This window comes from Lygodium microphyllum, chromosome 2, assembly GCF_053477565.2.
Source record: "Lygodium microphyllum isolate KBCC chromosome 2, Lygodium_microphyllum_v1.1.10, whole genome shotgun sequence".
NCBI classification, from domain to species: domain Eukaryota; kingdom Viridiplantae; phylum Streptophyta; class Polypodiopsida; order Schizaeales; family Lygodiaceae; genus Lygodium; species Lygodium microphyllum.
In genome coordinates this window covers 174548983-174570520 of record NC_141136.1, presented here as the reverse complement: position 1 = coordinate 174570520, position 21538 = coordinate 174548983, and the positions used below count along the sequence as shown (strand labels likewise).

Below are 21538 nucleotides of genomic sequence, written 5' to 3'. Positions count from 1 at the left end.
TAAGGTGTCATGTCTTTCGATCATTAAAAATTAAGGATAATGGAACTATTCATGGAAATGCAACCAAGGATATAACTTGTCAATTTATAATGGGTGGATACCTTCGACTTGAAAGGAGGAAAGAGACTTGATTTTTTTTCCTAGTTTACTTAAAAAATATTATGCAAGGAATATTCCTCACGTAGCTATCAATACTACTATTCGAAACGAGAAAATGAATGAAGGTTTTTGTTTTATGCATATAAAATATTATGCAATACTTATACAAGCAATAGGCTTATTGCCAATATCAATACAATGAAAGGAAAATGTACTAGTATTATGCAATACTTATACAAGTAATAGGCTTATTGCCAATATCAGTACAACGAAAGGAAAAGGTACTAGTGATAATGCACTTGCTTGATTACGAAATAAGCCTGTCCTTGGAGTAGTTGAAGTTGTTGAATTATCACTGCCATTGTCATTTGAAGGTGGTGGAGGTGGACTTGTTAAAGATGTACCAACATCTATAGGAGGTGGGGGTGATTCCATTATTGTAGTTAGTGGAGGTGGATATGATTTACTGGGAGTTGGAGTAGTTGAGTCTAGAGGCGGAGATGCTTCCACTGGAGGTGGAGAAATCGTAGTTGACTCTGGAGGTGGGGTTGCTTCCATTGGAGGTGGGGATGCTCCAATTGGAGGTGGAGCTATTTCACCTGTAGCCACTCAACGAAATGAAAATGTTGTAAGTTCCATTATAATGTTTTTAGATATTCCTTTCTCCTATATGCCTCAATTAAACCATTAAAAATGTTTCTTTTTGCATAATTAGATGACCTCTATTACAATTAAACCATAAAAAGTGTTTATTTTTTCCATAATAGATAACCAATATTACAAGAAAAGATAAAAACCAATTATTTCCTTGATCATTACCTACAATCTTGCAGGGTTCATCATATATGTAAACCATTAATATCACATGCATTCATGGATTAATTTTAAAAACCGGCCAATTGCGACGCCGCAGGGAAAAAAAGCGTGGTCGAAACCAGAGCGCCGTTTTCATTTTCTTTTCTTCGCCTTTTGAGAGCGAGACCGAGGGAGAGAGCGAGGGAGAGAGCCAAGGCTTTGTGAGAGAATAGGAGGAAGAGACTTGCTGCCGCCGCCGCCACCGCCACCGTCGTTGTTCGCGAAGGAGAGGAGGAGCCCTCGTTGCAAAGAGAAGCCGCCCACGCTCGCCATATCTCATTGGTGAGTCTCCCTCTCTCTTTCTTTTACTTGTTGAAGGTTTAAATTGTTCTCTTTTGTTTATTTAGGAGAGGAAATGAAAGAGAAGGAGAGGGAGAGGGAGAGAAAGAGAGGGAGAGGGAGAGGGAGAGAAAGAGAAAGAGAGGGAGAGTGCATTCTCTCTCTCTCTCTCCCTTTTGCTTGTTTAATATTTAAATTACTTTCTTTTTTGCTTGTTTAGGAGAGGAAACGAGAGAGTAAGAGAGAAAGAGAGGGAGAGGGAGAGGGAGAGGGAAAGAAAGAGAAAGAGAAAGAGAAATAGAGGGAGAGAGAGAGGGAGGGGGAGGAAATAGGAGAGGGAGAGAAAGAGAAAGAGAGGGAGAATGAGGGAGAGTGCATTCTATCTCTGCCTCCCTCTCCCTTTTTCTTGTTTAATGTTTGAATCACTTTATTTTTTGCTTGTTTAGGAGAGGAAATGAGAGAGAAAGAGAGCGAGAGGGAGAGGGAGGGGAAGGAAATGAGAGAGGGATAGAAAGAGAAAGAGAGGGAGAGTGCATTGTATCTCTCCCTCTCCCTTTTGCTTGGAGGATGTTTAAATCACTTTATTTTTTGCTTGTTTAGGAAATGAGAGAGAAAGAGAGATAGAGAGGGAGAGGGAGAAAAAGAGAAAGAGAGGGAGAGGGAGAGGGAGAGGGAGAGGGAGGGGGAGGGGAAGGAAATGAGAGAGGGAGAGAAAGAGGGAAGGGGAGGGAGAGGGAGCGAGGGAGAGGGAGAGGGAGAAAGAGGGAGGGAGAGGGAGAGGGAGAGGGAGAGGGAGGGGGAGGGAGGAAATGAGATCGAGAGGGAGAGAAAGAGAACGAGAGGGAGAGGGAGAGGGAGAGGGTGAGAGAAAGAGAGGAAGAGAGGGAGAGGGAGAGAAAGAGAGGGAGAGGGAAGGGAAGGAAATTTAAGATAATATACGTATTGATGATGGTATGCAATGTGCTTTGCATACGGCCACGTACTTCATCAAAATGAACCCAAAATTATTGTTATAGAAGAAGAAACCCTTAAATTGAGTATAGGATAATTTCTCTCAGGTCTTATGACTATGAGTAGGATAATTCCAGTGTATGCAGAGGTGTGTCAGGAGATTAACATGGGACCATAGAATACTTCATTCTTGGAGAATTGTATTACTCAATTCGTTGTTTAGATCTTCCATAAAGGTAGATAAGATATGCATTTTAAGAGGGATTTTTCAAAAATGATTTATATTAATGTGCTTTGTATAGTTTAAATTGATTATTCTAACATTATTTTTTATCTGTGCAGGTATCGACATTTTTAGGATGAGTTGAGGGATGAGCGATGAGGAGTTTCAGGAGATGATGGCACGTATGTCTCCAGATCAGCTCGCGAGATTCAGAGAGATTGCAGATCAGGAGCTGTCTCGTTCTTCGTTAAGGCTCTCTGCTAGATCAGCTTCAGTGCGATCAGATGCTTCAGCTTCGAGCAGACGATCTCGACGCTCGCGACTTGGGCCAGAGGGAGGGACTGCGATTGCAGGAGGATCAGGGGAGTGCTGCTGTGGAGACACGGACGCGGTGTCTCCGTCTCGTCGTTCAGCTGGAGCTCGGTCACCTCCAGGATTTGTCACACCTGTGGGGACGTCCACTCCAGTTACTCCGGCTTTTGCGCAACCGTCGGCAGATGTCACGCCTTTTGGTGGCACTTCTTTTGGTGGCACTCCTTTTGGTGGCACCCCCTCTGGTGGCACCCCTTTGAGTGGCACTCCGAGAGAGGGTACCCCCGTCGGTACACCGGATGTTCAGGGGTCTCCTGGATATGCCCAGGAGCGTGGACGGAGATGGGAGAGGACCCATACAAGGCACACTCCTAGGGATTATGGATACCTAGTGGATGACAGGTCAGGAGCCATCATCATGAATGATGAGGGGAGGAGGGTGATGGCTCGCATGAGGGAGTTGTGCCAACAAGTTTTTTGGCACAACGTCCTGGATCATTGGAGGAACATACCGGAGGGGAGCAAGGAGTACATAGTAGCATCCTTGCACGAGGAGTTCCCGGTGCCAGCCGCAGTGGATAGATTCTCTACGGGCTGGATGATGGATTGCATGCGTGCATACATGTCACATAGACGATCCGACGCACGCAAGGCAATCAAGAGTGGGGCTCCAAAGCCCGAGTGGTTAGATGCAGACGACTGGCATCGACTAAGGGAGGAGGCTATAAATTCACCAGGACGTTGGAGTCAGCAGCGAGAGGCAGCGAGGGCACCAATCGAGGCCAGATCGGTACATCATCTTGGGAGTGGCGGCCATAGGACATATTTGGAGGACTTTGTAAGTTTCTCTTTTGTTTTGCTTTTTTTTTTTTTTGAGATATTCTTTGTACTGACAATCATGTTTCTAACAGTTAGCATTTTGTTTTCTTTGCAGCACTCCATTACAAATCGCGATCCGCAAGGCCTTGAGACTCGATATGCAGAGAGGCACGGTCTCAGATCATTGATCGACCGATTGTATAGACGCGGCGGCCCAGTAAGTCACTTATCTTTCTTGTCCGTAGTTACCATGAGATATTTGAATGCATTATTGTATGGTGAATTGATATGTTGTTTCTTTTTCTGCAGAATCCGTTTGATGCTCCTTTACAGCGGGAAGAGCTTTCGGGGGACGACGATTTATAGCTCGCCCTTGGATCCTTAGAGCTCACATACCTTTAGTTTTTAGTCGCCCGATCTATGTAGACATTTTCTATGTATTAGTGATATTGTTTTATGATTGTACCAATCGCATTTTATGCGATATCATGTATTTATTTCATCTATCAATTTTATAATTTCATTATAAGCCACTTTTTTTTTTCTCTGTTACCATCACTATTTGCGTTGCAAATTTACTGCACGCGTCGCTATTGTCCTCGTTATCAGCGTCGCAAATTCTCTGCAACCGTCGCTATATGCGTCGCTATATGCGTCGCAAAATGCGACGCATATAGCGACGTATATAGCGACGATTCTATGGCGTCGTCAATAACGACGCTTTTTGCGACGACGGGGGCAAATTTTGTTGTTTGTATTTTCGTCACTTTAAACGTCGCTATAAGGTCTATATCTTGTAGTGCACCCCAATACATCGATCCAATAGTAGGAGAGTAAAAATGATACATGGCAAGAATTGAACCCCAATATACATGTATATAAGCTAGTGGGGCATCTAGTAGGTGAGCAAATTGATTGCAAAATAAATGACATAGTGAAAGGTTTGAATAACCAAACTATTAATAGTTGTAGAAAGCAACACAAAAATTTATAACTTAGAATACTAAGAGTATGGCCGTGTACAAAATATTTTACCCACTTAGCTTAGGTTAGTGGTGAGAGTCCATATATGTCCACTAATGGATTGATTTATTTTTGTACTTCTTAAGGAGTAAAAATCATAGTTCAACTCACAAACAAAACACATTTCCTAATTGGAATTTAAATCTCATATTCTAGATGCCCCTTCGAATCACAATATGCATAACTTATAAGGTACTAGTTAATTAAGCATTCAAATACAAGTATACCCATCTTCCAACCATTGTATTAATAGCTCCTAAAATAGTTTTTATGAATCTTGACTATTGTCTCAACCAATCTTTTTTTTTACAGAAATGTATTTTAAGAATTTGAGGATAATGAATTACTAAGATACCACCTTAAAATCATGCAACAACAATGTATTGCTTCTATTATAAATAAGCTTGTTTAGCTTTGCAAGACATTCAAGAAAAGAGACAATATGCAACTAAGGGTACATACACATCTCAGGGGGATCACTCATGAATATATGTATATATAACGTGAGTTCAAAATAAGGTGTTTTTAAAATATCATTTTTATAAAAAATTTACATACAAAAGGGTGTCATATAAAGGGGTTACTTACAGATTGAATAGAAAAGGGTTGTTTTTAATTCAAGAAAAATTCATAGATTAGGATATTTATAAATAGGCCATGAACACATGTTATATAAAGAATATATATATATATATTGAACCCCCCGAGATACACACACACATACATGTGTGTGCATACACACATACACACAATCTATGTATAACTTTGTGTGTACGCAAACACACATGCATGTGTGAGCGTGAGTGCATGCAAGTGTGTGTGTGTGTGTGTGTGTGTGTGTTACACATGTATTCAACATATATATATTGCACATGTGCATGCATATAAACACACCTACATGCATATGTAGAAACCACATGCATATGTAGAGAAAATTATTAACATATAAGGTAAGAAAGAAGAAAAAAGAGGAGAGTTTCCTAAGTTTGTTGGGCATAATATTGCCATACCACTAGAGAGTGGGCACACAAAGGGTAGTGCATAGGTGAAGTTTTCCTATCAAAGTAAATATTTACCTCATCATAGCATGCACTTGGCCCACAAGTCGACATGGTCACGTTCGTGTAATGTATGCACCGTGTGGATGCTAAGCAACTATATAGATCTCTCATACACTTTGATGGTATAGATAAAGTTTTGCCTAGCCTTTGTATTTTATAAATGTCTTCACATCTAAAGGATTGGGTTTACTAGATGCATTTGAAGCCCAATCCAGAGCTCTTATCCTCCTTGACCCTTCCAACCCACAAAACTTATTTGTTCCATAAGGCTATTAATGTGCTCACTATTCTACTCATTGTCTCTCGCACATGTGTCAAGTTGGATTGTAGAACTATTGAAGTATTAATTAACAAGTGATGAAAATAGATTATCATTGGCGAGAACTTTCATCTACTCACTTGTCCCTCTCTCTTTTTTGTTAGTAGCCTTTTTAGCAGTCGTGGAAGTTACCATATAAAGTTTCCAGGGTAGAGGGGTCAATTGTGTAATGGTCGTGGAAAGAGGAACACCTTTGGGACTACCATTGTGGCAACAAAAAGAATACACCACAAACCTTGCATTGGTAGCAATCTACTCGAAACAACCAGATTACTATGTCATAAGTGTACTGCCACGGTTATGTGGTGGCTTGATTAAAATGAATTCAAATCCTTTTGTCATGTTTAGCCCCTCCATCCTACCTCTCTTATTAGCGTTGCGACTAAAGTATGCTTGGGTACTGGTTTGAACTTTGACTCGCTTTTTCGAGATTCAAAAAATCACCTAAATGTGGGACTTGCCAATGCCCCTGAGCACCATATAATCGAATCTCACGACTGAACTAGAACTGGCACATTCGCAATCCTTCCTATTCTCTTAATGAAATCAGGGGAATAGCCCTTACCGCTAAGGCAGGCGACAACGGACGGGGGGACGGTGAAGACGCAGACAGATCGCATGAATTGGAGGAGCTGGGCGTTGCCGGACGTGTCGCTGCTATTTTCGGCAGCGAACTGGCAGTAGCAGTCCGGGTCCGTTGCCAGCACCTGACCCATCTGGTTGCAGCACACCGTCGCATCGCTCCCGTTGCAGGCCGCCAATATCAGCTGCGCCTCCGCATTGCACTGCGCCGTCAACGCCGACGACACCCTCGTCACCATGTATGGCGTGGAGCAGCAGCAGCAGCAGATCCCCAGCACCAGCACCATTAGAGAACGCAATGAGTCATGGAGTGTGCAACTGCTATATGCGCGCCGAGAAGACTGCACCATCGTCACCGTCGACAGTCGGCAACCACGGTTGATTGAGAGTCGGGGACCCCGGCGTCCTCTCTCTCTCTCTCTCTCTCTCTCTCTCTGTGTGTGTGTGTGTGTCTGTGCAGGAGTGTGAGAGAGACAGAATAGAGGTTACTCTGGGAAATACGAGCAGGTGGAGCCTCGGTAGAGGGCAGAGAAGGATAGCGCCAGCCCTAGCTCTCTCTGTCTCTCTGCCTCTGTCTCTCTCTCTCTCTCAGCTGCATTGTGACAGAAATATGTAGTCCAGCGCTACTGCATTGCCCAACGGGAGGCATTAAAAATATCTGGATCATGCGAGTTCATGTAACGGCAGAGGACCCACCCACCCCAATCTAGTGGTAGGCTGGTAGCTGTTGCTAATGACTGGTCAAAGCTATATAATGTTTTTAAATCATAGCGTGCAGCAAGAACACGTTTACGCGGATACCTTCTTGACTTTAGCCTGTTCGACGCAAGTTGCCTAAGCACTGTTTATTGGAGTAGGCTAAATTGACAAGGCATTCTAATTTCACCTTGAGCTATGGTTGGTTTTGACTTCGTTATTTATGAAAATGTAGACAACTTGGAGCAAGTTGCCCGCGCAATTTGTAACAGCTGTCATTTCTGGAAAGTAGCTTATGGGCTCACATGTACACATGCTCGTACCCCGAGCTACGGTTCCGTTTGACTTTGTTCCTTACTTAAGCTCTAAAATTTAAATCTGTATCCTTCAATCCCCGCGCGTTGACTATGGAATTGTGTAGTTTTCACCCCACGTTTAGCATACTTTTTATGGGTTGCATGTTGTGTTTCATGTCCCATGCCACTTTCAAGTTTCATGGTTACCAAGATCAGCCATGGTATGGCTCCATTGCATGGACCACTCTTCTGCCCTACATGGCATAGCTCATTAAACCAATGCTTCTCACAATTAAAGTAAAAACCATGGTTTGGTACATGAACATCGTCTAGGATACCCACATTGCTTCGTTCATAATCTTATGATGGGTTTTCACCATATAATTAACAAAAACGCCAAATATTTAAATGATAGAAAAGAGGGCTCCATGCACATTTTATGAAGAGTAGAGGTGGCAAATGGTTTTTAGAACTTTCTTCTATCACATGTTACCCCAGTTTTCCTATAATCAAATTTAATAATCATGCAGCCAAGCGTATCTTTTATTTGGGTAGGCAATATTTGTCTTATAAACACAAAGTTGGCTTATTATATTATAGCCAACTACAATACACCATAATATGATCAATCTCCAATAATTTACAATAATTTGATAGACATAGAGACTAGAGGAACATCTCTCCATTAGTTTTACTAAAATAATTGGAGATTAAAAACATGAACATGTCATAGTGATATTTTTGCAATATTTTTTAAGCAAGTAAAGTGGATCCGTTCCCTATCTATGTGTTTTGCCATATTACATGTGCAACAATTGCAAAACGCTTAACTATTCCTCAAATGCTATTGGGCCATCCCAAAAATGAGACCTAAACACCAATAACTCTTAAATGGTTGTTTAATGCCTTGCACAACAAACACCACATTTTGTAACTCTTCTTTTGCAACATGGATTTTCTCTTAGAGTTATCAATAGATGAAGCATGTGTTTGGTTATACATTACTCATACATGTAAGAAATGAAGAAGTACCATTCATCATACCCAAAATTTTGACTAACTCACACTAAGTATGAGCACATTCATAGGATGGGTGAAACCAATAGTATCTACCTACTACAACTCAAAGGGAAGGGATGTTGGCCATTAAATGCATATGGTACATCTTGAATAATGGAAATTAAATTACAGCTCTATGGAGTGAACCAAATGACTACTACACAAAGCTATTTAGTCACCCTTTTGTAGCTATTCCAAGGTGAGTGGGAGCCAAATAACAACTACTAAATAGAGAATAACATAATGCCATCATCAACCTCCAAAATTATTTACCATTGGGCTCACAACACACAACCGTACCTAAAGAGCCACCCACTCTACACAACATCAAATCCCAACTTTGATTAAAATCATAAAATCAAATGTTAACATATGTTTGAAACCTAGAAACTATCTTTCTTGATATCTACAACCAAACAAAGAGAGAAGCTTTGCTAGTAACTTAGAAAGGCAACCTTGCTTTCAATGAAGCTGTAACTACAACATCCAAACAAAGAAATAATTTAGCTATTGTTATTAGGAGGGATATCTAAAGAGAGGAATAAATGATTGGTTGAAATTCCATCATCCAACTCAAAGACATGCCATTGGACGAGAGAGAGAGAGAGAGAGAGAGAGAGAGAGAGCGAATGATTATTTTCACACTTGCCTTTGGACTAATCCCCAACTCAAAAGATGTCATTAATAGCTCTCACAAGAGGCCTTCTTGAACACCATATTAGAGAATTTGGGAATTTTCCAAGTCCCAATCTCAAATAAGTGATAAATATTTAACCACATGGCTAAATCTTGATCCATATTTGAAAGTCGGATTTGGGAAAGTAGCTTATATAGCATTTAGGATAGACTCCACCTTTAAGTAAGACAACAATATTTGACCATGTGGCCAAATAATTAAGGTATTGGGGTTCCCAAAGTGCATGGAAATTTCCAAATTTTCTAATATAGTGTTCTTGTTAAATGGGACCCTTATCTATAATACTAGTAGATTTGTAATACCTATATTGTTTGTGCTCTAATGGTATGTTACCATTAAAGATCTATTTGCGAATGCATGTATATGTAGGTGTTGCAAATGCACGAGTGACATGAAAGAAACCTTTGCTATTGCACATGGGACACAAAAACTTGAATGGTCATGCTCCTAGTCATGGCATGATCATCACATCTATGCATCATTCTTTGATCGATCATTCTCAGAAAGTTTATCATCTTCCTCTGTACAACATCAGCTTGTTGGGTGCATGAATTGGTATTATCCTTTGCAAGGTCTACATCTTCAATCCTTGGCATTGTGAATGGGGTGATTAACTTTCCTATGTAAGAGTGACTCCAAGCTACCCAACTTTGACTCTACCTCCACCTATTTTGCACTGTCCCCCCTCCTCCTACTCTCTTTGTCTTGCTCCACTTGTTCTATGCTACCCTTCTAGTTCTCTTATTCTTGTATGTTAGATAGCCTGCAATACCATTCCTCGAGTGCATGCGAGAAGCAAGCTTTTGAGTGAGCTTCTCTGGGAAACCTCCATTTCTTGTTCCACATAGTCCACTTAGTCCACCCCTTGATTTTTTTGACCTCCCACCACCACTACCACAATAACTTCCTCCACCACCACTGCCACCACCATTGCCGCCATTGTCGCCACCACTGCTGCCATCACCACTACACTATCTCCACCAACACTACCACCATCTCTGCGGCCACCGCCAATACTGTTGCCACCTCCACCTTCACTACTATTATCCCCACCACCTCCATGATTGCCACCACTACCTTCACTCACTCATACACACATGCACACACACACACACACACTCTCTCTCTCTCTCTGTGTTTCTCCCTTTACATGTATATTCTCTTTTTCTCTTTCTAGCACAGTCGATCAAATAGCACTCCATCTCATGTAAACAATTTCTCTCTCTCTAGCATGTAATGTGGATTCATTCATGTGATCACCCCAGAAGAATGGAACACCACAGCCCACACCTCTCTCTCTCTCTCTCTCTCTCTCTCTCTCTCTCTCTCTCTCTCTCTCTCTCTCTTACAAATTACTCCATGTCTTTACTCTCTCTCAGTTTACGGTTCTTCATGCAATTTCTCCCTCTTACTCTATATTTACTCTCTCTCTCTCTCCCTCTCACATGTGTGTGTGTGTGTGTGTGTGTGTGTGCGTATATAAATCTTAGTCACTCACTCACTCTCTGTGTTTATCTCCCTCTCTCTCTCACTTTCTCACTTTCTCTCTCTCATGCATGCGATCATTCCACATTGTATCATAATGCCTTACATCAGATTATGGCATGTGTTGTAACAAATGCTTCTCTTAAATCCTAAACACGTCTCTTTCACACACACACACACACACACATAATGTGAATGCAAGGGTAGCCACTCGATGTTTTTAGAACTTTAATTTCAATGTATTGATAGCTCCCTCCCCTCCCCCTCTCCCCCTCTCTCCCCTTTTCCCTCCTCTCCCCAACAAATATGATACAAGACAATTCATACAAGCAATCCAAATGTATATTTATATTGTGTTAACTCTGGGAAACGTACTTTTGCTTGTCAAATTGAGAGAGACAAGTTCTGCCATTCCAAATGTATTCTATAATGTTGACTTCTCAACAAAATAAAATGTGGTTGTGCTAAGAGATAGTGTTGGCATTGCATTGCTAGTCACTATATAGGTGTGTTGGAAAAGTTCTTCTGCTTCCAAATACAATGTGCAAGTTTTCTTCAATGAGTGTGAATTAGTGTATAAACATGTTGGCATTTGCATCCATCCCAAACACTTGGAGGTGCATATAGTATAGGTGCTTGAATGCCAAATACACTTTTCCTTCTGCGGCATGGTCCATGAAATCCTCGCAATTACATGTTGGATTCTTTGCAATGTGCACACCATAACACTCATGCATGACACTTGAGTTAGCTATCTCTAGTTTGAAAACTTCATGCTTCAAGACCTTCACTATTGTGTGGCCCTTCACAGTTGCATCTAGAGCCAACACTGAGTCTATCCTTTTCCCTACAACCTGTGAAACACCTCTTCGATATCTACAAGAGCCCTCATTAACATCTGCCTCTTATGCCACCTTTTGTAAAACAAACCCACCACTCTCCAACATGTGGATTTCTTCTACGATCAAATTAGTGTCTCATGCCATTGGCCATACTTGTGGAACCTTGGGTGGTGCGTGTTGAATAGAAGAACAAATGTTCCATGTATGGTCCACACTATCATTACAAAACCACATGAACTGGCGCTGCATTACATGTTGATTGCTAACTTCTCCTCTTGAGCTAGACCACTCCATGATGCCCCAAAATGAAGGTGCAAGCACCCCATATGACGTATTTTTTATAGGTTTTTTGCATTTTCCCTCTCTAGCTCCCAACCATCCTTGACATTGTACATGACTGTGAGCTGGAATCCTTCTTATAGCCCAAACAGTGTCATGAAGGATTGTCTCCACCACCATTTTCTCTGAACAATTTGGTGATATTGCCCTTGATTTGTCGAAAGGTAAAGGGTCCTCAAAGTTTAGTTTTCTTGTACCCTTTCTTCTAGGTATGTTTTCGATCACATACTCAGGTCTGTGAGAGGCATTGGCTTTCTCAGACCCCAGATTCCCATCAACCTTGCATTTTCTTACTACAGTCACATTGTCCCCTCGAAAATTGGGACGTTAATGCAATTCAGTTCCTCTTGCCACCTCCTCAACCATCCTTACCATTGCTCAAGATGTGGGGCTAATTCCTTGTTGTAGTCAACTTAAAAGCTTCTCTACACTAGGTCCTGCACCATGGAACTTTCCACCAATGAATACATGCCGTTTTGTGCTCTGTAGTAGAGCGTTGGCCAAATCATTGACACATGCATCGTACAAGTTGATAGATCCCTTGAATACCTCCCCTACCAACCAACTTGCATGCATTGGCTCTACCAAGTTTGTGGTTGGCATATGAGCAATGTCCTCCACCACTTAGACAAAAATATAGCACGAGAAGGTATGGAGCGTGAGAAAACAAATGCACCACATGTCACATCCTACTATTATGAACTAGTCTTACCTCGACAAAGTGCCACCTCCAATGTGGATATCTGATATGCCACCAACTAAGCCAACAATACAATACTGGTATATTGCAATCCGCAACTTTCCTTGAGGCCCACCAAGCCCGAATGAATCGATATTGCATTGTTGCATCATCTTTCATGACTGCACACCTCCACATGCGGCACAAGCACTTATGCTCATCTTGAAAACTCTTGTGCACATACTCTGATGTGTGTATTTGGAGACTTTGTTCCCAATGAAATAAGCAAGATCTCTCCCTTCCTTGCATTACGTTGTCTGGACCACCATTGAACACTGTGCGAATGGCCCTCCAATTGTGGCAGATGCCTCGTCTGCCATGAATCCTTGAAAATCAACACTTGGGTGTCCACACTTCTCCATCACCTCATTCATCTTTTGTCCAAAAAAGAGCTTGTGCATTTGTATCCTCTTCTTTCATCTCACGTATTGCCAAAGTCATAAACTCTTGTACACTACAAAAACACAAGAAAGGAATGGGAGAGTAAGGGTAACTATGTTACTTAAGTTTGTGTTGTGACGGTAGAATTAGGTAAGAGATTCTACCTTGGGTCATACACATGTGTTGCCATGGTGGTACAATCATTAATGCGATGCACATGGTCAAAGCATACCCAGCTATTGCATAGGTCCCCAATGCCATTCCTTCGCATATGATTCACTATGTCAACCCTTGAGGCTAGCCAAGTTGTTGACATTTTGAACATAAAGCACCTACTTGCCCAAGAAATAGACGACCATGGAAAAATCTATATGCACAACGTTGCTTTAACTTTAGAAGACGAGATTCCATTCCCTAATTACTCTCAGTGCGTGTTGCACTAACCATGTGTTTGAACCATGCACGAAATATTGATATTCATATTCATGGCCTTTTAAAGATATTTTGAAATGTATTATGAATGGAATAATATGTTACATGTTCCTCTAAAGGAGTGGTTGGAGTTCCTCGAGCATCGTCGAGAGTTCAGTGTCGGACATGGGGACACCTTGCTCATTAATCAAGGCACCCATCACTAGCCTTCTAGCCATGGTCATTTGTAGGTATCGAGGTCCAGTTGCACTAAAGTCTCTTACCATTTCCTCTACGGTCTTTCACACCTCTTTGACATTAGCTCTACATGTGCCTCTTTACACCTCATGGTTATGCGTGCCTTGATGAATAAATAGTCTTGACATTGGCCTTACTGACATCACATAGTATAGTACACACTTGCACTTAGAGAGTAGGATGGGGGGGGTTCTTACAATAGAAGCATCCAAGGCTTCCGAGACCAACAACTGACATTCCAATAGTCAGTATGGTGGTACTGAGTTTACCTGCATGGCATGCATTTGGACTTGATTAGTGTGATTTACTTGCAATAGGGTACTAGAACCATGTCGTGCGACTCTACAATCACTTTAATGATAGTGGAGTGAATGAAGATTCTTGTACTTGTCCATGCCACCTTGTTTAGGGAGCTAAAAATGGACTTGCCAGTACAATCTCTATTGGGACACTCTAGCTCTCTGATACATTGCTTTGGTGAATAGTACCGAGGAATGTCATCGATGTTTACGTGGGATTTGTCCAGCAATGGCCATCATAATTTTTCTCCATACCCTCCATTGGACGTATATTGTTTGCTACTGGTGGAAGCTCGTACGCCACATTGCCATCATAGAAAAATGGGATATCGTCCACTCTCTCTATAATGCTCGTAGTTTGAAGCAAATGACATAAGACTTGGTGTTGGTCCCCCCAAAGACATTATGTACTCAACCACACTTATAGCATAAGAGGATTGTCACATCCCATCCTCTTCCACATCAAGTGTGAAAGGGATGGTTTTATTTTTCTCAATGTCCAAGGGGGGTGGTGAGGCTTCCACGGTGATTTTTGTTTTCTGAATGCTACAAGGGTTCTGGGTGAGGTCTATTGTGGGGGAAGGCTACAATGTAGACCCATTTCCTTGTTTGATAAGATAATCTATCCAAAACATATACCTAGACAGCCTCATGGTCATTGTTACAATGGACTGACATGCTTTCGTATTCGGCCATTTGCATGGGTTATAGCAAGAACATGGTAGCCATTGCCATTGCAAATGTCTTCCTTCTTCAACATTAGGAACTGACTACTTGTGTAGTGCATAATAGGTTTGGTAGAGAGGGACGATACATTTATGCGGACCTTCGTATTTGGTGTAGCACTGGATGTTGGATCCATTTCCAAAGCTATCTACACATGTACAAATACTCATGTAAGATATGGATGTCATTGAAAGACTTATTGTGGGGAGGTATGTCATATACGAGAGAGAGAGAGAGAGAGAGAGAGAGAGAGAGAGAGAGAGAGAGAGAGAGAGGAGGGCTAAATCCTCAACTCTCTAGAGGTCCTCTACCATCGAGAAGGTTTCACACTAATTCTCAGCCACCTTTTAGAAGAGTATCATCTCATTTTAGAGGTTGAATGCCTAAAAATCATGAGCAATCTATTCTCTGGGACCGCAACCTTTTCATGAAAGAGAGTTAAAGGATAAAATCATTTTGGCAAGGTACAATGGGCGGTTATCTTCACCATTTGATCTAGAGGAATTTATTTCAAAATTAGAATCCTATTTTGATATATTCCCTACAACTGATGATATAAAGATCCATTTTTCATCATTACATTTGGAAGAATTTGCACATAATTGGTGGAGATGCATCAAGAAAGAGAACATACTAGTAGAGAGGTGGGATGCATTTAAGGCACTTATGGCTAAAGTCTTTGTCTCTACTCTTGAAAAAGAGAAATTGACATGAAGATGGTATGGATTAGAGCAAAGAGGCCTAAGTGTATGGGATTATACAAACTAATTCCTCAGCCTTACCATGTATGTAGAGAGTATAAGTGATGAAGCTAAACTCCACAAGAATATGTATGGTTTAGAAACTACTCTATTAGTAGCAGATAGTATGGTGAAAAACCCCACCAATCTTATCAAAGGTATTGAGTTTGTGAAATATTATGAAAGGAAGTATAGAAGAGAGTCTTTATTCTAGCCTAGTTATGGACAAGTTGGCAATGTTTATGGCAGTAATCATGCACTAAGTAGGAGCTGAAGAGTACCAACTTATCCATTGTTCCATATTTCAATACCTCAAGGTAATTTGAGGACAACAAATAGTCCAAGAGTGGATTTTAAATAAGAGAACAATTAGTTTAGATCCACTTCAACCAATGTTAATTCAAAGTCTATTCCTATGGACCTCTATAAAGAAAGAAAAGAAAAAGGATTATTTTTAAAATGTGGGGAGAAATATATAGTTGATCATGCAACAAAGTGTGTATATAAGAATGTGAAAGCCAAGGTCCATAGTATGTTAGCCTTTGAAGACTCATAGGATGAGAATGATGAAGCCAATGCATTTGTGACTACCATTGAAAATTAGGATGTTGAGGAGGAAGTTGGGCAAGAACAATTTTATGATCTAGTCGACACCTTTTCTTTTGATTCAGGTGTTAGTATTCCTTTTGATCCGAGAGGAATTCATAATGAGTCACGTGCTACCTTTAATTGTTCCATTTCCATGGATGCTTGGACACGTTCTAAGAGCCTTAATACACTTTATATGAATGGTAATATTCATGGAATGGATATCATCATCATAGATAGTGGTAGTATACATATTTTTGTGAATAACTCAGCTATAGAGAGATTGAATTGTCTTTCCATTGATTTACAGAAGCCCATAAGAGTTCAAATAGCAAATGGTGAAGAAGAAATCAACACTCAAATATGCCCACAGGTTTCCTTATAGTTGGATGAAAATTATAACGCACAAGTAAACCTGATTACTTTGGAAATGGGGCCCATAGATGTTATACTTAAATGTGATTGGTTGATGTTCTTAGGAAAGATTACTATGGATTTCTCACAGCTATATATGGAGTTTATCTTTGATGGGAACCTTAGGGAATCTCTAGTAAATTTGATTTTTAGCTATCACCATTCAACAACTCAAGAGGGAGTACAAGAGGTGCTCATAGATTTTTGTCTTTCACCTGAGTAAAGGGGTTGAAGATCAATCCAAAAACTCAATAGATCATCCAACTTTGAAAGCTCTTCTTGAGAAGTGCAGAGATTTGTTTGAAGTACCTACTTCATTACCACCTAAGAGAGTAGTACATTACCCTTTATTTGGAGCCCAGCTCAAAGCCAATTAATAAGCCATCCTATAGATTATCTAAGTGTGAACACAAAGAAGTAGCCTAGCAAATCAAGGAGCTTTTAGAGATGGGGTTCATTGAACCTATTTATTAACCTTATACATCTCCGATCTTGTTAGTGAAGAATAAAGATGGATCCTTTATAGGATGTGCATTAACTATAGGGATCTAAATAAGATCAAAGTAAATAATAGGTACCCAATATCTAGAGTTGATGATTTGCTTAATGAGCGCAAGGGGGCTAGATTCTTTACCAAGGTTAATTTGAGGTCAGGGTATGAACAGATCCATCTGTGAGAGGGTGATGCACTTAAGACTACCTTTAGGACCGACTACCATTTTCTAATGATATCATTTGGGCTTACTAGTGCTCCAACTACCCTCTAGAGTCTCATGAACAAGATTTTGTAGCCTTTTGTCTTTCAATTTTTACTAGACTTCTTTGATGACATATTAATTTACATCAAGACTCTATAGGACCATTTATCACATATAAGAAATGTTTTTTATGTACTGAGATATCACATACTCTTTGCTAAGGAGAAGAAGTGCTATTTCATGCAGACTGAGGTTGAGTACTTGGGCCATATTGTCAATGAGAAAGAGATACACGCTGACCTAAGAAGGTGTAGTGTGTTAAAGATTGGCTAATCATTTTATCACTAATGCATTAAGCACTATGTAGCTATGGCAGCTCCTTTGACCAACAGGTTGAAGAAGGAAGCTTTCTTTTGGGATGCACTCATAGATAGTAGCTTCAACTAGTTAAAGGAACTCCTTACTTTTACTTCTATTCTAGTTTGCCTATATTTTCTGAAGAATAGGGGCTATTTTATTATAGGAGCATGGAATTATTGCCTTTGAAAGTTGCAAGTATATAGATAAGAAAATGGCTATGGATGTCTATTACCAAGAGATGTTGGATATCTTACATGTGATGAAGAAGTGGCATAATGATGTATATGACAATCGTTTTAGAGTTTAAAGTGATCATAAGGTCCTAAAGTATTTCCTTAGTCAGTCCAATCTCGCTCCTAAGCAACATAGTTGGGTAGCTACCCTGCAAAATTATGATTTTTGATATTACTCATATGAGAGGCAAAGACAATATAGTAGTTGATTCTCTTTCTTGCATGTGGGCATGTAAAGTTTGAGCTACTATGATTGAGCTACATTGTGACTAGATCGAAAAGTTACAAGAAGTCTATCTTTTGGATGTGAGCTTAGTCATGTTCTCATAAATTATAGGAAGGTCTCATGGAGAAAAACTCACATTATCAACTTAAAAATGGTCTAGTATGGTTAAATTGCAAGATTGTTAATCCCTTTACTTCTTCTTTTACACAAAAAATGAAGGAGTTGAATTCTTCACCTTTAGATGGACATTTTGGATTTTTTTAAACCTATGATAAGATCAACAAAAAATTTTATAGGAGAGGAATATGGAAATATGTTAAGTATTTTATTATGAAGTGTATGCCTTGTCAATAGAATAAAGACAACATCCATAAGCCAGCTAGTTTGTTGCAGCAACTACCTATTCATAAGGGCAAGTGGACACACATTACTATGGACTTCATTACTGGTGTATCTACTACCAAAAGGGGATGGAATAATATCTATGTGGTGGTGCATAGATTTACCAAGGTAGCCCATTCTATTCCTACCAAAACCTAGTTCACTACTTCACAAGTGCTAATAAATTTATAGAGGAGATCTTTAGATTACATGGATTACTACATGTGATTATACATGACAGAGATTCAAAGTTCATGAGTAAATTTTGACAGGTGGTATTTAGCTCCAATGTACTAAATTGCTCCATCTACAACCTATCATCCACAAACTGATGGCCAGACAAAAAGGGTTAATAAGTGATTGGAGTCTTACCTTCACCGCTTTTACCATGATGTGTAGCATACATGGGATTCTTGGTTACATTTGACTATGTTTGCCTAAAATAACTCCACTTATGGTAGTATTGGAGCTTTACCCTTGGAGGATATGTATGGCAATAAGGTGACCTTACCATAGTCATTTTCAATGAGAAAATAAATCCTCATGGGAAAGAAGAACTAGAAAGAATGAAGACCCTTCTTCAGTAGTGGAAGATGAATCTTAGGAAGGCCCACGATTAGATAAAGATATATGCATATGAGAAGAGGCGACCTTCAAAGTTTCAGGGAGGAGAATTAATATTTGCTGAAAGTACCCAAGTCTCGTTGCGCTACTTTGAAGGATGGATCCAATAACAAGCTTGATTGTGCAGGTTTAGTGAAAGTACCCAAGTCTCATTACTCTACCTTGAAGGATGGATCTAGTAATAAGCTTGCTCACAGGTTTTATGGACTCTACAGGATCCTGAAGTGCATTGGAGACTTGGCATTAAGATTGGAACTACCCTCTTCCACTAAGATTCATAATGTATTCCTTGTTAGTCAACTCAAGCCTTTCTATGGTGCTCCTGTGGATACAATTGATGAGCTACCACCTATAGATGAAGAAGGTCTTATTCACAACATTCCTAAGACTATCATAGGTCAACGTAAGAAGAAGCTTTGCTCTCATTCTATTGTTGAATATTTGATTAGACAATAGAGGGCGTTACTACTTGAAGAAGATTCTTGGAGGCTTGAATCTACATTAGATGAGTTTTCTTATTTACAAGATGCATTTATGGGGATGAAGCATAATTACTATGGAACCAATTATGGTAAAGACAAGGACTTAATAGTAGTCTATTGTTTTAGAAGAGTTTTTATTCTACCAAATTTTTAGAGATATGCCACTTATATAGAGTCTAAGTAATCTTCAAGAACTATGTTTTGACATTGGTGCGCAGATCGGACGCAGGTAGCTCACGTAGTGAATTCCCAAAGGTCCCCAAGAACAAAGCACTCTACTTTTTAGCACAAAAACCAATGTAAAAACAAGCACGACATGAGACAAGAGACAAATTGGGTTGAATCTCCCCCATGCCTTGTGTGAGCGCTTCACAAAGCATGTATTTAATATATATTTCCAATCTTTTTGCTCAAAAATAGCCCAATTACAAAAATATGACAAGCTTTTAGCTTTTGAGTTTGCTTTCTACCAAAAATAGGAAAATAAAGCTAATGGACGGTGCCCAAAGATTCTGGCACGCCCAATCTCAATGTCCAAATAACATATAACATATCCAGGCGCATAAGCGCATACAAAATAATAATAAATAATCGATGTCTCTATAGACATAACAAAATATAGACGTGGCGCCTATCAAAATATAGTCCAAAGATCGAAAACCCGCTAGACTCCAATGCTTTCCTCCGCCATTGCTGCTATCTCTACACATCAACTGAAGCATTCACAATCGTTAGTAAAATAACACAATTAAACCGACAAAAGTGAATACCTAGCAGTCTTCAGCTACATAAATAAATCAACTGGTTAGAAATAAATCCTAACCTTAATTTATTACGAGTGCGCACTCTAAACTCATAAACGTTTATTAATTTAATATGCATTTTGCGGAATCACCCGCTATGGAATCACCCATGTACACACAAAATTAATGAAACGCCCGAAAAAGACAGGCGTCCCCATCAACTTCTCGCACAAAGAATCCTCTTTGCGTATGAGCCCCGGTCATCTAAGTTTACGGAATCCACCGTAAAACCTCACGGAATCCACCGTGGAATATGCCTCGTGGAATATGCCTCATGATGCCAGGAGGCATATTCCACGGTGGATTCCGTGAGGTTTTACGGTGGATTCCGTAAACTTAGATGACCGGGGCTCATACGCAAAGAGGATTCTTTGTGCGAGAAGTTGATGGGGACGCCTGTCTTTTTCGGGCGTTTCATTAATTTAGTGTGTACATGGGTGATTCCATAGCGGGTGATTCCGCAAAATGCATATTAAATTAATAAACGTTTATGAGTTTAGAGTGCGCACTCGTAATAAATTAAGGTTAGGATTTATTTCTAACCAGTTGATTTATTTATGTAGCTAAAGACTGCTAGGTATTCACTTTTATCGGTTTAATTGTGTTATTTTACTAACGATTGTGAATGCTTCAGTTGATGTGTAGAGATAGCAGCAATGGCGGAGGAAAGCATTGGAGTCTAGCGGGTTTTCGATCTTTGGACTATATTTTGATAGGCGCCACGTCTATATTTTGTTATGTCTATAGAGACATCGATTATTTATTATTATTTTGTATGCGCTTATGCGCCTGGATATGTTATATGTTATTTGGACATTGAGATTGGGCGTGCCAGACTCTTTGGGCACCGTCCATTAGCTTTATTTTCCTATTTTTGGTAGAAAGCAAACTCAAAAGCTAAAAGCTTGTCATATTTTATGATGCCAGGAGGCATATTCCACGGTGGATTCCGTGAGGTTTTACGGTGGATTCCGTAAACTTAGATGACCGGGGCTCATACGTAAAGAGGATTCTTTGTGCGAGAAGTTGATGGGGACGCCTGTCTTTTTCGGGCGTTTCATTAATTTAGTGTGTACATGGGTGATTCCATAGCGGGTGATTCCGCAAAATGCATATTAAATTAATAAACGTTTATGAGTTTAGAGTGCACACTCGTAATAAATTAAGGTTAGGATTTATTTCTAACCAGTTGATTTATTTATGTAGCTGAAGACTGCTAGGTATTCACTTTTGTCGGT

General features: G+C 40.1%; 1 protein-coding gene across 1 annotated transcript; it reads right to left on the bottom strand.

Annotated features, from left to right (window-relative positions):
- Window positions 1-215: 215 nt before the first annotated feature.
- On the bottom strand, window positions 216-7158 carry LOC148040636 (uncharacterized). Its single transcript, XM_087701486.1, has 2 exons — window positions 6507-7158; window positions 216-698 (listed from the first exon to the last, which is right to left on the bottom strand). The coding sequence occupies exons 1-2, from the start codon at window positions 6871-6873 to the stop codon at window positions 331-333; spliced, it is 735 nt and encodes a 244-aa protein (XP_087557612.1). The 5' UTR covers window positions 6874-7158; the 3' UTR covers window positions 216-330.
- Window positions 7159-21538: the final 14380 nt, after the last annotated feature.